At 41.3% G+C, this 16,479-nt stretch overlaps 1 protein-coding gene across 1 annotated transcript; it reads left to right on the top strand.

Moving 5' to 3' along the window:
* Nucleotides 1–1,824: 1,824 nt before the first annotated feature.
* On the top strand, nucleotides 1,825–8,215 carry crx (cone-rod homeobox). Its single transcript, XM_086098885.1, has 3 exons — nucleotides 1,825–2,192; nucleotides 3,293–3,444; nucleotides 4,357–8,215. The coding sequence occupies exons 1-3, from the start codon at nucleotides 2,096–2,098 to the stop codon at nucleotides 4,993–4,995; spliced, it is 888 nt and encodes a 295-aa protein (XP_085955011.1). The 5' UTR covers nucleotides 1,825–2,095; the 3' UTR covers nucleotides 4,996–8,215.
* The last annotated feature ends 8,264 nt before the right edge of the window (nucleotides 8,216–16,479 follow it).

The raw sequence follows: 16,479 nt of genomic DNA, 5'->3' as shown, positions 1-16,479 counted from the left end.
ACTTGAACGTTACCAAGCAGTTGAAATGACATTGCAATTTTCGGACCTCCTTTGACCATTTCTGATGACACAATTTTTCCTGGACCAATATCTAGTTGACTAAAAGTTGTTGAAGATCTTCAAATGTATGCCATATGATTCTGCTGTTTTTCGCAAGCGTGTTAAACTACTAAAAACAATGACTCACGTCTCACAGATGACAATTGTGGGTGAAAATGAACGTGACATTGACAGTTGTTGTGCTGACACTGTAAACTGATGTTCAGGCGCAAAAAATCACATTTGCCAGGCAAGGTATATACAATATTCTAATTGGCTATTATTTTGCATTGTGAAGTGAAATGGTGCTCTTTAATTCAAATTGACAGCTGATTGCATGGTCAGAACACAGATAAAGACAAAAAAAAATTGGGGGGGGGGGGGGGGGGTGGGGGTCAGATATATAATTCTAATTTGGTTTTAATGTCATGACTATGAGGCATGCGTCGTTTCAGAGTTAAAAATGTTTCTATTATTACATGCAGAATTTAAATTGTGAGTTCTTTGTAACAGTTCACTGATTTTATAAGTGCAACACACTACAGTGTTTTAAATATTCTTATAGATTTAAAAAAATATATATATATATCATGCAGTTTTATCCTCGCTTTTGGACGGTCGGACAGACGGACAGACAGATAGATAGATGGATAGATACTTTTATTGTCATTGCATAAAATATACAACCGAAGTGCACGTAAACAACCCCCCCCCCCCCAATGGTTGAAATGGCTCTGAGTATAATTTTCAAGTCATCAAATTTGAGCATTTTTACACTAACCTACAATGATTTAAAAAAAAATAAAAAAAAAATAAAAAATAATAATAATAATAATAAAATGTACTGTTCAAAATAAAATAACTCATAATTTGAAGGCATTTTATAGGTTGTAAAGAAATGAAAACAGTAGCCATTTTAGGAGGTAATATTTCCTGAAATCAAATCAAAAACATCTCAAACGATCAAGGTACATTTTAACTTTGGACTATTTGATTGCAGCTTCTCACATCCATTTTACTTGAGAGTTTTTGCACAATTTCTGCTTGAATTTCTTGACAGAACTTTGCAATTCTCCTATTTCCTACGCTATATAAAGTGCTTAAAGGGGAAGACAAGTCCAAAATGTTCTTAACAATAATTTGGTCTATACACTCTAGCCCAGGGGTGCTCAAGTTCGGTCCTTTAGAGCCCCTATCCGACCTGTTACCATGTTTCCCTCCTGCAGCACAGCTGAATCTATAATGATCAGCTAATCAGATCAGCTGATCATGAATCAGGTGTGTTAGCGGAGAGAAACATGGAAAACAGGCTGGATAGGGGGTCTCGAGGACCGAACTTGAGCATCCCTGCTCGAGCGTATAAACAACTTTCGAACATCACATGACCAAACCCAGAAAACCGGTGTCAAGTCAATTTGCTTCCGCAAGTCGGCTGCATTTCATTCCATAACAGCGCACAGTGATGCAAACACCCCATTTCACCCAATTCTATCTGTGCAAAGTCTAAGAAAATACCAAAAGAAAGAAAACTGCACCATTGCGCAGTTACTGAACTTAGTTTGCGCTATAGACTTGTGCTGGGAATGAAAATAAGGCCCTTTCTTCATTTTGGGCCATTTCTTTCTTTTAAATTTTATGATAAGTGTATCCATCGGAAACTACATTTTCCATTGAGTTTGGGACACAAGCGTGCCTGTAACCTGTTGCGTCTGCGCGTGCGTGCGGGGGGCGTGGTTAGTCGAAACCAACTTGCGCCCTCTAATTAGCAGCCTGTGCGGGCGAACATAGTCAGTCCAGCATCCTCTGCTCTCACATCAAGGCAAACCCGAGGCAACTACACCTGTGCGACAACTCGAGGGAAAAAAAGAAGAAGAGTTCGGATGATGTTTCCTCCAAACTGAACGCTACAAAGTTAATTTTTTTCCCTCTAAAAAAGCGCAGGTTTGGAATCACGGCGATTCAGTGACTCGTGGCCTCAGCTGAGGTCCTCAGCTGTTGCGTTGCGTCCATCCTACACACAAACAAGAGCGTCGGGATTTAAGAGGCTGCAGTCAAGATGATGTCCTATATAAAACAACCTCATTACACCATGAACGGGTTAAATTTGCCCGGCCCGGGGATGGACGTGCTGCACACAACCGTCGCTTATCCGTGTAAGTAAAAAACAAACAAACATGTTTTTAGATCATTTTAATTGTGCTTATTAGCTTTTCATCAGCTGTGGAGGACGTAAATAACCACAAGCGCATATTTTAATAGTTTGATGCTGAAAGCTGCAAAGTGATAATAATTATTGACTTGGATTCATATACTTGTAATTTCATATTGTAGCCTATTTAGTGATTATATTTTGTTGTTAAACTAACAAAATAGTACTATTGTGCAGAACGTTTTTAATTTTTATTTTTATTTTTTTTTACATATGCCTAATTGGTCAAAAGTTATTATTATTATTATTATTGTTGTTGTTGTCCCTCCCGTTACTTGTTTCTGGAAGAAAAAAAAATTCACGGGGCGAAATGACCTGCTGCGTGTTATCCATAAAAAAAAAGTTTAAACAATTAAATAACGTAAAAAACAACAAAAAAAAAACATGTGTACCGTTTTAAAATTTTACGTGGGTCGCATAGAAGGTGAAATTGAAACTTGCCATTTGCTTGAGACAAACATTCAGGCTAATATTGAAAATGAAAAGCAGATTCGATATCGTGCGTCAAAACTGTAAATCAGATGAGGTTTAACGCGCTTCTATTTTTATTTCTATTTGCCCCTGCAGTCACTTTTCCCGGAGTATGCATTCAGTTAAATGTCGCTTGGCATGCGACTGAGACACTCATCGAGGCCAAAACCTTCTCACGTCTTCCTCACTTGACTCGTTCTGAAACAAATACTCTGAGGCGTTTGGCCGTGGCACCCCGGAGGACAAATAATTGGGGACATTGACTGCGCAAACTAAACTCGAACGAGTAAAGTTTTTTCTCCCTCTCAGGGGGAAACTGACACCATGAACTTGAATATTTCAGTATAATGAGCAAATAGTCGCGAAACGCTCCCCACAGCAAAGTCAAGATCACTGGAGGAGATTTCCAACTGTCTGCCTGTTTGTTGTCACGCCGATATGCTTAAGAAAAACAATGGAAGGGGAGTGTGTGTGGGGGGGGGGGGGGGGGGTGATAGCGAGCATGTCACGTGACCTTCAAGACGCACATCTGTGGCCTGACTAACACGTCTCGTTTTATACTTTCATCTGCAGCCACGCCCAGGAAGCAGCGAAGAGAGCGGACCACCTTCACTAGAACGCAACTGGACATCCTGGAGGCCCTGTTCTCTAAAACCCGCTACCCAGACATCTTCATGAGGGAGGAAGTGGCACTCAAGATCAATCTGCCTGAGTCACGTGTGCAGGTAGAGACGGAGGCCGGACATTAACACTTTTACCACTTAAATACATTGAATAATTCCGAATAGTCTGTACCAGTGACAGAATTCTAGTAATAACATTGTAATTGCAGGTTAATAAAAATGTAATTTTAAAGAGGGGTCATTGTTATAGGAGCGATCATAATAAAATTATTTAGATATTTAACACCTAAATACATTGAATAATTCCAAATAGTCTGTATGAGTGACAACATTTTTGTATTAACATTGTAGTTGAAGGTTAATAAAAATGTAATTTTAAAGAGGGGTCATTGTTATAGGAGCAATCCTAATTAAATTATTTATATATTTAACATTTAAATACATTGAATAATTTCAAATAGTCTGTACAGTGACAGAATTCTCGTAATAACTTTGTAATTACATGTTGATAAAAATATTTTAAAGGAGTCATTTTTATAGTAGTATCATAATTAAATGATTTATACATTTGTGTGGTTGACTCATTGTCCATATCTATGTGTGTCCTGGTTGGCAACCAGTCTCAGGTCTGAAAATGGAATGAAAGTGGAATTTTGAGGTGCTTAGGTTTTCCTATTTGTACTCTCATATGGTTTTTACATCTTACTGTTTAAGAACGGCAGTCTGTCATGGGTCATAGGGTCTCTAAGGATTGACATTTGATCAATGTCACATACAAAAATTATGAGACTTGCTTTGGATCACTTGCTCTTTTTTCTTCTTCTTTTTACATTTTTTATTTGTTTTTTTTGTCTTTGTTTTTTTTAATTTGTTTTTGTTTTTTTTCTAGTTTTTTGTTGTTTTGTTTTTGCTTTGTATCACTTCCCTAACACGTGGTGGATCAAAAAAGACTAATAGTGGATCAAGCAGGCCGGAAGGGCTTCCATGATGAACACTCTCCTTGTGTGTGTCCAGGTATGGTTCAAGAACCGGCGTGCCAAGTGCCGTCAACAGCAGCAGCAGAGCAGCGGCCAGTCCAAACCACGCCCTCCCAAGAAGAAGGCCTCCCCAGTGCAGGAGGCCAGCATCCCTGATCCCGTTCCAAACCCATCTGGCTCCTTCAGCCCCTCGTCGACCCAGTCAGGCCCCGGTCTGATCCAGAGCTCTGGCACAGGAAACGCTGCCGTGTCCATCTGGAGCCCGGCCATCTCACCCCTCCCTGACCCCCTGGCCTCCTCCACAGCCCCCTGCATGCAGAGGCCATCACCATACCCGATGAGCTATGGCCAGCCGTCGGCCTACACCCAAGGTTATGCCAGCACCACCTCTTACTTCACAGGCTTGGACTGCAGCGCCTACTTGTCCCCCATGCACTCGCAGCTATCGGGCACTGGGGGCGCTCTTAGCCCCATCACCGTGCCCTCCATGGGGGGCTCCCTAAGCCAGTCGCCCGCCTCGCTGTCCTCACAGGGCTACAGCACCGCCTCCTCCCTGGGCTTCACCTCGGTGGACTGCCTAGACTACAAGGACCAGCAGGCCTGGAAACTGGGATTCACTACAATGGACTGTCTGGACCATAAGGACCAAAACTCCTGGAAGTTCCAGGTCCTCTAAAATGCACCACAGCGTGGAGTCCAGTTTTCTGGTGTGAAGCGTGCAAAGTAAATTCTGTAGAGCAAATTTTACTCTAAACAAAATTTATTTGGTCCCACTCTAAACAGAGTAAAATCTACACTAAAAAAAGAGTAAAATATTCAGGGTGAATTTCCCTCCAATTATTTTTAGTGTGTGAGAGAATTTGCCTATCCCATGAAAAAATCCTATTAACTCATTCAAACCCCAAAACGTATAAATACATTTTTTCATGTTTTTTTAAATGCTAAAGCATACAGAAGGCTTTGATACAGCTTATGACAGGAAGAGGTCGCTTAAAGAAATGGTAGTTATTACAAAAAAGCGGCCAGCAGGTGGCAGCAGAGTATAAGAGATCAACCAGGGCCATGTTGCATCAAGCTCTTTTTGCCAGTGTTTTCAACAGGTTTGCCAATAATAATGAATCTTAGCTATATTCTAATGCTAATTGCTACCAAACGGAAACATATACAACTGTACTTTTTTCTTGATGAAAGAAGAGACTCAAATCTTTCTTTTGGTAGGTTCCATGTTTTTATAGCAATAGAACACAATATTCTAAAACAGCCGGGAGCGAAAGAGGTTGCTTCAGTAAAAATGGCTGGGAGAGAATGAGTCAATTTTGCAAGGAGAGATTTTGACTATATTTTACTAGTTTATTATTATTATTTGTTTTAATTACACACGGTTGAGGAACAAACTCATAACCTTCATCTTGGGAGACTGCAACTCTCCCCCTGAGCTATGCCACTCCTACTCATACACACAGTAACACTAAAAATACTTTGAGTACTTGAAATTTACTCTGAATATTTTACTCTCTTCCAAGTGTAAATTTTACTCTGTTTAGAGTGGGGCCAAATATACACTGTTTAGAGTAAAATTTACTCTACAGGATTTATGGTGTGCTGCTGATTTTTCTTTTGTATGTTTGACTTTACAGATTAGTGTTTTAGGGAACAGGCACGTGCATAAATATTTTTGGGGGAAGGTGCTCAAAAAAAAAGAAAAAAGGGCACTCATCGTCAAAATTACTCAAACAAATAAAAACAAAAAAACTGTTGTATATTTATGTATTTATTCGTATTAACTAGGGGTGACAAAATTAGTGCGTTAATTTTGAGTTAATTTAAAGTTCCTTTAACACCACTATTTATTTATTTTTACGCGCGATTAATGACCATCCCTTAATTGGAAAGCCTGTACTAGGGGAATTCCAGTTGCAACGCAGCAGACACGTCCGAACAAAGTTTAAAGTAATACATTTAATAATAATGCTTATTTTTGTGGAGAGTGCGGGTCAAGTTATATTTTACAATTTTAAAAATGTGCAGAATTTCACAAGCTACGTCATATTAAAGATTAGATAGCTCTTAATATGAAAAGAAAAATGCACTGAGCTGTCGCCAACGTCTTACAAATGCAATTATGCCATCTAGTGGTAGAATAATGACCTCAAGACAAATCAATATCTCATTAATTTTTTACAGTACATTTTAATAATTTTAACAAAATTTTATGAATTATTGTGAAATTACTGTATCAATGTCTAAAAGATGCAGCCATATTTCTATTAGTTTAACATTTTTTCCCCACTTTTATGTTAACAAGAGTATGGAAAATTAAGAAAAAATATTTTACTGTACATTTAGAACAGATCTAAAATTTGCGATTAATCGTATGCTAACTATTGAAGTCATGCGATTAATTAAGATTAAACATTTTATCGCCTGACACCCCTTAGTATTAACACAGTTAATAATAAAACCATTAACAAAGGAGGTGGAGTGGATATAAAAAGTCTACACACCCCTGTTCAACTGCCAAGTTTTTCTGATGTACAAAAATGACACCAACATGTCTTGACTGAGGGGGGAGGGATACGTTATGGGGCAAGGCGGGAGCATTTATTCACCGCAGATCTCAAAAAGGACTCAAAAAATGTCCTTATGACATCAAAGCACTTGTGGCAGCTGATGATAGAAATGCTTGTTATTGAAAATATTGATGAATGAATGGGAAAAAAGGACTGAAGGGTCTATCTGTGCACGTGCCTGGTAGGGAAGCTTTTCACCTGAATGCATTTGGACAGCAGATGTTGCCAGACTACAAACATATTTTTGAACCAACAGATCAAAAAGCCTTTATCAGTTTGTAGGAGGCCTGCACATGAAAACACACTATCTCCTTTAATAATGCGACTGACTGGGCTAGGTAAGGAGAGCTGCGGGTGTCTGGACTTTCAATGTATTTTGGATTTATTTCTTTCATTCTATGTAATTTGTTTGCATTCTATATATTCTTGAACGTTTGTGTTCTATTCTACAGTGTTTGCGTTTAGCGTCATTGTCCGAATTCGTTTGATGAATGACATTTAGGACTTGCTGTTTTTAGTTGTGAGTCATATTAAAGTGGTCTACTCTGTACACATTTGTGCACTGATAATCATTTTTCAGGATTCGACTATACGCTTTGAGATGAATTGTTCCAGTTAAGATAGAGGTCATAATGAACACGTCATGTTCCGGGTCAGGTCCAAAGCGTCATGTTCGTCATTTCCTTGGTCTGTCTTGGTTATTTTAGCTGATCTGGTTCTGGAAGTGTCCCAATCCTCTTAGCCTCCCTTCAGCAATGCCCTAAGTGAATTACTTGGGATTATTGCCCTATCCTCCTCCCTTTCTGTCTCTGTCACCTCGTCTCCTTCTTTTCCCAGCTCTTTTGCTTTTTCCCTTACCTCCTTCTGTTTCTTTCCGTTTGCTATCCTTTCTTGTGTTTGCATGCCTTCTATGAGTTTATTGAGTCTGTAAAACTAAATTGTATTTGACAGTGGCTCAAACACGAGCACATATGAATCTCAGAAGTCCCCCTTCTTTTGACCCTTGCCACACTCCTCCTCTGACAATTTGGTAATCCCAACATGACCTGATTACTACCACGCACACGTCCAATATATACAACAATATGTTTATGTCACAAACGCCATCCGTCCAATCCTTAAATATCTGGATATTTTGTTAAATTTGTTAAAAATTCGAAATCTTGATTGGTTTCTATTTTATTTTATTATATAGATGTGTAGAAGGGTTAATTTATTTGTTGATTTGAAAAACAAAACAAAACACTAAATGACGTGGATGGATCACGCCAAAGAAATGTTGGATGTAATCTTCGTATGAATAATAAAACCATATTCTATTTGTTGCTTTGTATGTTGTGTGACTATTTTTGAACATTTTCATGATAATTTGCAAGAAGAGAAATGGATGACTAGCTCTTCAAAGCATTTTTTTTTTGCACTCCACACTGACTTAATCCCACTCTGTGCACGATGTAATCTCTTCCGAACTCCCTCCCTCCCTGTGTGGTGTGATTGGTTAATCCCTGCATCTGTGCACCCTCATTGGTTAACCTCTCAGAGAGGGCACATTACATTTGTGCTGCCCCCCCCTCTCTACACACTGAGGGACAGACAGACATTTGTACTGTAATCCCGAGCAGGAGCAGATGTGATGGGGGAGGGACGCACAGTGCAGAGCAAAACGCTAAATTTCGGTGCACGTGCAAAATATATTGCAAAACAACAGGCAGGTATTCAACAATGAAAGACAACAACTACAATCTGACAAAATTAATAACGAAAATGTCATGAAAATTAACCAATGAAAATCAAATATTGCTTTTGAATTGTGAATTGTGGTCCAATATAATTATTATATAAAAAATAAAAAAACAGCCATGAAACACAGAGAAAACATAATGAAAATAATTTGAGCGTATGGGACATGTTCAACCAAGATGTTTCCTCCAATTAGCATCACAGATATCTTCAAATTGCAATCAGTCAGTCGGTCTATTTAAAGGTCGCCAAGAAGTCGCTGTGCTGTTTGCTGGCATGGTGTGTACCACACTAAACATGGACCAGAGGAAGCCAAGGAGCGAGTTATCTCAGAAGACTGGAAAGAAAATTATGGACAAGAATGTGACATGTGAAGGCTATGAGACCATCTCCAAGCATCTTGATGCTCCTGTGACTGTGATATTATATTATTCAGAAATGTGAGCTCAACGGGCAGAGATGGGAAGAAACAAAGTACAAATAATTTGGTACTGTACTTGAGAAGTTTTTTTCAGTATTTTGTACTTTCCCGTTACATTTTAACATGAGTGTATGTACTTTTTACTTGATACATTTTCAAAACAATGTCGTTACTTTTGTTCTACATGCATGAAAATGCTGAAAATAATAGACTTGGAAGAAAAAGTAGCGTCAATGTCTCCTGGCTCCGCCTATCATATGAAGCGTTATATCACACATTGCAAACTGCAGTCCTGTAGATTGTAGAGGTTACTTGAACTGCATCTGATTCCAATTAACAGGATCGTTATCAGGTCTATGCGGAGCTTGCTGATGAGCTGATCATGAATCAGCTGTTTTGAAGAAGGGAAATATTCAAGACCTGCAGGACACCGGCCCTCGAGGACCGGATCTTGTCATCCCTGCATTATACCTTACATCCCAGCTTGTGATTGACTCTACGTCAAGCTATGACATGATGTGCAATTGGCTGGAATAGGAGGACACATGATGTGGGATGCTGATTATCACATCTGACTTGGGAATGGCAGACTACAGCCTGGACTTGAGGACCAAATAGACACAGAAAACCAATTACGTTGACATTTACAATGTTACCAAGTGGGAATTGAACCCATGTTGCCTGCAACATAGTCAATCAAGTGAACATCGTCAGTGATTCAACTGGTTTGGATGTTATGACCAGAGGTGGCAAATCCAGGTCCAGAAAGTAAAAACCTTGCCACATTTTGGCTTTAGCCCCAGGTGCTAGCTAGCTAGCTCTCTAGCTAGCTCCAAGGGTGCTTGTTTACCTGCTAGGGAGCTAGCTAGCTAGCACCTGCGGCTAAAGCCAAACTGTGGCAGGGTTTTTACTTTCTGGACCTGGATTTGCCATCTCTGGTTATGACAAATTCTAGTCTGGTGTTCCAATGCATGAATGTTACTATAGGTATTGATACCATATTTAAAAAATCTGACAATGATACCTCTTACCTTGTGTGGAATTTTGTTTGGGTTTTTACTCTGACTTCCTCCCACATTCCAAAAACACTAATGTTGTCCATACACTCTAAAAAGAGAATGGAGTAGATGCCACGGACTTCCGGGTTTCACACGTCAGCGTCGTTTCCGGCCACTGATGGCAGCGTTCTAACACTCGCACCCCCACCCCCTGTGCCCCCCAACCGCGCACTCCCGCCCATTGGCGTCTCAACTCTCTGAAATGCTTCGGACAACTGAGACACACTACACACTCGCACTCGTCGACGGGAACGCGCAACTGAGGGGCACAAAGGCGGAAGCGCAAGGACTGGGTCGCGGCCCACACGTCGCAAACAAGAAACGGAAACTAAGCTGATGTGGAAAAACCAGGAAGTCAAAAGTGCCGTCTCCTCCGTGGCATTGTTAAACAACTTAATTGAATTGTTTCAAGTGGTAACACACGACTGAATAAATTAATCCAAAATTAATATATTAAGTTTAATGAACTCAAGTGATTAAACTTAATTACCTCATAAATAATTAAACTTAACAACCCAGTGTGTAGTCCTTAGCGCCATCTAGTGGTCAAATAATAGCATTAGAAGCACAACAGGACCGCGCACACTACGGTGGCTCAGCAAAATCACACTCCACATTCCTAGCACCAATTCTTATTTTGCGTGAGCAAACGAGCATCTTGGTGAGCGACATGACTTGGCAGCTGTGTGAAGCCCGTGCTAGCCGTTGAAGACACAGGGCGGCCATCTTGCTCCTTCCATCTCGCGAGCAAACTATTGTATAAACTATACGGTATACGTACAGAAAAGACATATACAGCTCGTAGGCAGTTAGTATAAGGCCGGGGGCGGGGTGGGGGGTTTGCGGCGGGGTGGTCACTATTTTTAACAAGTAAAATTTTTTATTAACAAGTAAATATTATGTGCTGCTTTGAAGACCCCTTTTTCTTTTTCTTTTATCGCTCAGTTCCTTAGACCCCAATATTAGATTTGGCAGAGGCATCTTTGGTTGAATTACAGTTATATTCTTTAATAAAAAAAATATACAGGTTTCTTCCTGTAAAAATCATTAAGCATATAATTTATACATGTATTTAAGGCAAGTTGTAAAATCTCTGAAGTCCTCTTGTTTATGTTTAACAAATTTAAAACATCATAAATCATGCTGTTTCTACTAAGTATTGTCTCAAATGTTCCCCAATTCCGATACTGTAAATATATAGGATTGTATGTCGAGAAACCTTTCTTGGAAGGAGCAATATGGCAGCCTCGCAACTTCAAAAGTCTTGGCCTATCGGCTATCCTGTCAAACATTCAGATCAGTGGAACTAGCGTCGTTCTTCCGTCCGTCAGCAATAAATGTCTGTGCGGAAACACGAAATATTGGTTCCGGCTCTTCCAGGTCGCACAAATATGCTTTTTAAAATTACTGTACAAAGTATTTTGATGTAAATATCAACTTTAACGGTGAAATCCGACTTAAGTCAAAATTTGGGTTACATCTCCACTATTCGCCAGCATAGGAACGGAACGGAACTCCGCCGTAACTTGAGGACTCCCTGTAAAAAAGTGTTCTATCATCACATCACTGCACATAAAAAAAATATATATATATATAGTACTGTCAGGCGATTACATTTTTTACAAATTAATTACATGATTAGTTGTTAATTAATATAATTCATCAATTTTAATCTCATATATGCAAAGGTCTCAAATAAATAATTTGAATTGTAAGACATTACGGAAAAAGATTTTTTACACAAGGTACAAATCATTGTTCTTGTTAACTCATTCACTACTATAGATGTCAAAAATTAATTTGAACTATTTCTATTAGTTTACATTTTTTTCCACTTTTGTTAACAAGAGTATGAAAACTAGATTTTTATTGTATATTTAGAACAGATATATAATCGTGAGTTAACTTTTTTAAATTGTTTATTGCCTGACGGCCCTCATTTTTTATATATTTTTTCTTTTTTTAATCTTTTTTTTTTAAAGGAAAGATTATTAAAAAATTTGAGGCATCAGGTGATCATTTTTTTAAATGGTAATTAATCGCATTACTTCACTAGTTAACTCACAAATAACACATTTTATATCTTCTAAATGTGCAATAACATTTTTTTCTAGGTTTTCATACCTTTGTTAACAAAAGTGGAAAAAATGTTAAACTAATAGAAATCGTTAAAATAATTTTTTGACATCTTAAGGCGTCAATGGCATTTAATGAGTTAATAGTCCCGTTTTTGTCCTTATAAATAAACTTGCCGTTCTAATGTCCACCAAGTAAGCTTGCCTCACTCTCCTGTGTCGCACTCGCTTCATGTCTGTTGTTATTGCAAAATACTGACATTTATCAATAAATTGTAATATTTAAAATAAAATGATTAAATACAGAGGATAAAGGGTTGAGGTTAAAATACCTGTAGCGGCTTAAATATCCATTCGCAGTAAAAATGTTTTGTTTTCATTTTATTATGATAGTAAGAGTACAGATGCTTAAATATAATGTTAGTCAAATACAAGTAGCTGAGTACTGTCCACTTTTGGTTATAGGTTTAGGTTATCTTGTAAAACATTCAATAGGGTTCTGTAGCTCTCTAGTAGTTTTCACATCTAAGCACGAAGCAGCAGTTTTTTTTTTTTTTTACAGGTACAAGCTATTGATCGTATGTTTACACTGGTAGGCTTCAAATCTTGAAAAACAAATCGTGACTTCAATGTGTTCAGTTTTCGTGACAACAACATGAGATGAGCTAGCTAGCTAGCACCGGATTACGAGCTATGTTCGTACAATAAATCTTACCTTCAGACTCCGACATTTGTCTCCAGTGTTTACAAAACACTACAGACACTTATTTTCATGCTTTATGGTTATGTACTCCGGTTATGTGTTTCTGGACTAAAGTCTTAGAAAAACTTTCCGCTGTCTTGGACTTTAGGATACCGTTCTCTCCAAACTTGTGTTTGCTAGGTGACTTAACAACAATTGACTTACCACATAAACAATTTCAATCTATACTTGTAGCCCTTACTATCGCAAAAAAAACAATTCTTGTTAACTGGAAAAATAAACAAACTTTGAATATCGACCAATGGTCTAACCTCCTCATAAATCATATTTTAATGGAAAAAATATCTGCCTCAAATAAAAACCAAATGTCAAAATTTAAAGAAGCATGGTCTACGTATATAGAATTTTTTAACCTAAACTTGGATTTTAATTCTGCCTGTTAGCGAGAGCCACAGCAGCGTTATAACTTGCATTGATGTTTCTGTATTAGGCAATTTGTAACTAATGGTTGTGTTTCTATAGTCAGGAACCCGGCTGCTGCCAGCGGGATCGAGCGGATTCACCTCCGATGGGCACCAGGGGTTGATATTCGGATTCACGGCATGCCAGTGGGTTAATTCTGTGGGTGCTGTCCCCCCTGGCGGGGAGTGGGCGGGTCTGCCCCTCTGTTGGCTGCTGGGTGGCGGCTGCGTCTTGGCCGTTCCCTGGGTCCCTTGGGGGGTGCTGCGTTGCGGGGCTTTCCCTGGTGTCGGGGGCGGCGCCGTTCCGGCGCGGTCCGTCGCTCTGGGCCCGGCGACGCGGTTCGGGGCCTGTGGGCCGCCGGGGTGCCCGGTGGTTCCCTCTCCCCTCCCCCTTCCTCCCCCTTGCTGCCTCTCCCTCCTCGCCTCTCCCCGCCCGTCCTCCGCCTCCCTGTCCCCTCTCCCTCGTCACCCTTCCTCCTCCTCTCCCCCTCTCCTTGCGTCCCTGCCGCTGCCCCCTGCCCTTCTTGTCGTCCCCTTCCCTCCTCCCTTCCCCCTCCCCGGTACGCCTTCCTTCCCCTCCCCTGGGCCGGGGGCTCCATCCATGGCCCGGGTCTCGGTGCTATGAAGGCCGGCGGGGGTGGCTGGGGTTTTGTGTCGTGCCCGCCCCGCTCCGGTGGGCGTCCTGACACCTCGGGCGGGACCCAGTATCCGGGGGGCGAGCCCTATTGCCCCGCCGGACGGGTCCCATATGCCCGCCGGGGTCCTGGTGGGGTGGGTGGGGGCTTGGTGGGCCGGTGCGCCTCCTGCCCCCGCCCGGTTGGGGAGGGCCCCGCTGGTCACTCCTCTTAACTCACTACACTAGGTTTGCACAATACACTTTTATAGACATATAGGGCACATAACACACTTTGGGGGGTGGGGTAGGGTGGAAACACCGTCTTCACCCTACAACTCCCCTCCAATTTTAATACACCACACAACTTGTGGGTGGGGGGGGGTCTTGTGGGGGTGCCATCGGTTGGGGGCCGCAGTATAGAGCAGTGCTGCGGTCCCCTGTCCGTGTCGCCACCCCCCCCCCCCCCCGCCCTATCTATTTTTTTTAATGCACCACATACACTCAGCAACATGCTTGGGTGGCGGGTGGATCGGAGCGTGGGAATATCATTTCCATCGGCTCCGGTTCACCTGCTCCTAATTTTAATGCACCACACACACACACTTGTATATACACTGGGTGGGGTCACATTCACGGTTTAGGGGTAGAGTTCGCCAGTCCGCGAGCTGGCGGACTCAGTAACAGGGGTTAATTTTCACAAAATTGGGGTTGGGGGCCGGTGGGGTGCCTGGTGGGCCTGCAGTGCCCCGTCCTGCTGCGTTGGGCCGGTGGCGCGGGCCGTGTCGGGGCGGGGGGCGCTCCTGCTCCTGGGTTTGCTCTCCGGCCGGTGGCCCTGGCGGGGCCCGGGGGTCGTCCTTTGGCGCTGCCGCGGCCTGGGGGGCCCTGAGGTGTTGCGCTTGCTCTGTTCCGGCGGGGGTCGACGGCTCCCCTCTTTGGTGGAGATTTTCATGCATGCCAGATCCACCACACCAGCATCTACCGAAACTCAGACACAATCTGTTTCCTCCTCAGGTTATTGAATCGGTGGAGGCTGGTGTCTGCGGATCTCACGCGGCTTCGTCTGTCCTTCCTTCCTTTTCTCGGTCTCTCCTTTGGTCTCTTGAGGCCTCCCTGATTTTATGTTTTTTGGATTTGTTGGGGTCTGGATGTTTCTTGGGCTGGGGAGGAGTTCTGGTGGGGGGTGTCTGGTCGGTGCTGGATTTCACCTTCCTTGGTTTTCTTCGGTCCCCTCGGGTCTCCTGGTGTTCGGTTTAGGTGAACGGTATGAGATTTTTTCTAATAGGTTTTCTGGTGAGCTAACAAATACACGCACGCACGCACGCACGCACGCACATACACATACTCACCCACACACACACACACAAAAATAAAATAAAAATGTATATATATATATATATATATATATTAAAAAAAAAAAAGAAAAAAAAAAAAAGAGCAATGATGATGACATTTCCGAATGAACAATACTGAGCTCTAAAAAGAAAAAAAAAGAAAAAAAAATCTTACCTTCATACTAAAACTTCTTTCTTTCTGCCCACTTGGAGTGCTCTGTGTTGGAAATCATTTCTTTGATTTCTGCGTGTTCAAATAAAATTCAAAGTTGAAGTCTTGTGGAGAAGTTTGCTAGCTTTATTTCAGAGTCTGAAAGACATCTCTAGAACCTGGTTTAAACAGCTCTGGTCCAAGAAAATGTAACCATCTCAAAGTACACGCATACATTTATACAAAAACAGTTCCCTCCCCCTTCATTGACAAAGAAGTACCTTTTGCCCCTCCAGACAGAGCAACCCATGTGGCACTTTCTGTCAAGACAAGAGTCTTCAAGTCTAGACACCCCCCTGTCATCTTGTTCTGTCAGCAGAGTGAAATACACTACTTGATAATCTTACTTCAGTTCCTATCTTAATCCACTCAAGATGTGGGTAAACAATTGGCCCCCGGTGCCTTCTCGCACAAGGGATTTTTGTGGACCGACCTGTGATTGCATTTTACAGACATCCCCTCATTTAGATTAAATCAGAAACCTTACTTCCCCAGGGAAGAGAACAAAGACTATAGATTAACTAACATATGGGGAACAGTTGTAACATATCTAACTAAAATCAAAAACACTTTGAAAAATATAAATTGAAACAGAAAAACAATGTTAATAATCTAACATCTGCATGTCAACCATCGTTTAAGCTGTTCCACACGGTGTTCGTATATTGAACCATGTTGAAATTTTCACGCCTGGGACGTCCTCTTCTTCTAAAATGACGCGTAAACTGGTGTGGCTACTCTGTTTGTTCGGAATTGCGGACTTGTGCATGGCCGTCATTTGAGTTCAACCCACGGTCGTTCGCTCAACCAATGAGGTTGAGCTTTAGCCCGCCCAAATCCTCCAGAGCCCGCCCTCTTCTTCTACGAGTACAAATCACCGCGCTCTACAAGTACGAATCAGTTTTGCACCTTTTGTAGCGGGATATATGGTGCAAAACTCACATGACTGGACAGCAGCAGAAAAAACACTTGTG

Source organism: Leptonotus elevatus, chromosome 16 (genome assembly GCF_054856555.1).
Source record: "Leptonotus elevatus isolate MCC_2025b chromosome 16, RoL_Lele_1.0, whole genome shotgun sequence".
Lineage (NCBI taxonomy): Eukaryota > Metazoa > Chordata > Actinopteri > Syngnathiformes > Syngnathidae > Leptonotus > Leptonotus elevatus.
Note: the sequence above shows the minus strand (reverse complement) of the source record. Positions and strands in the feature narration are given on the sequence as shown.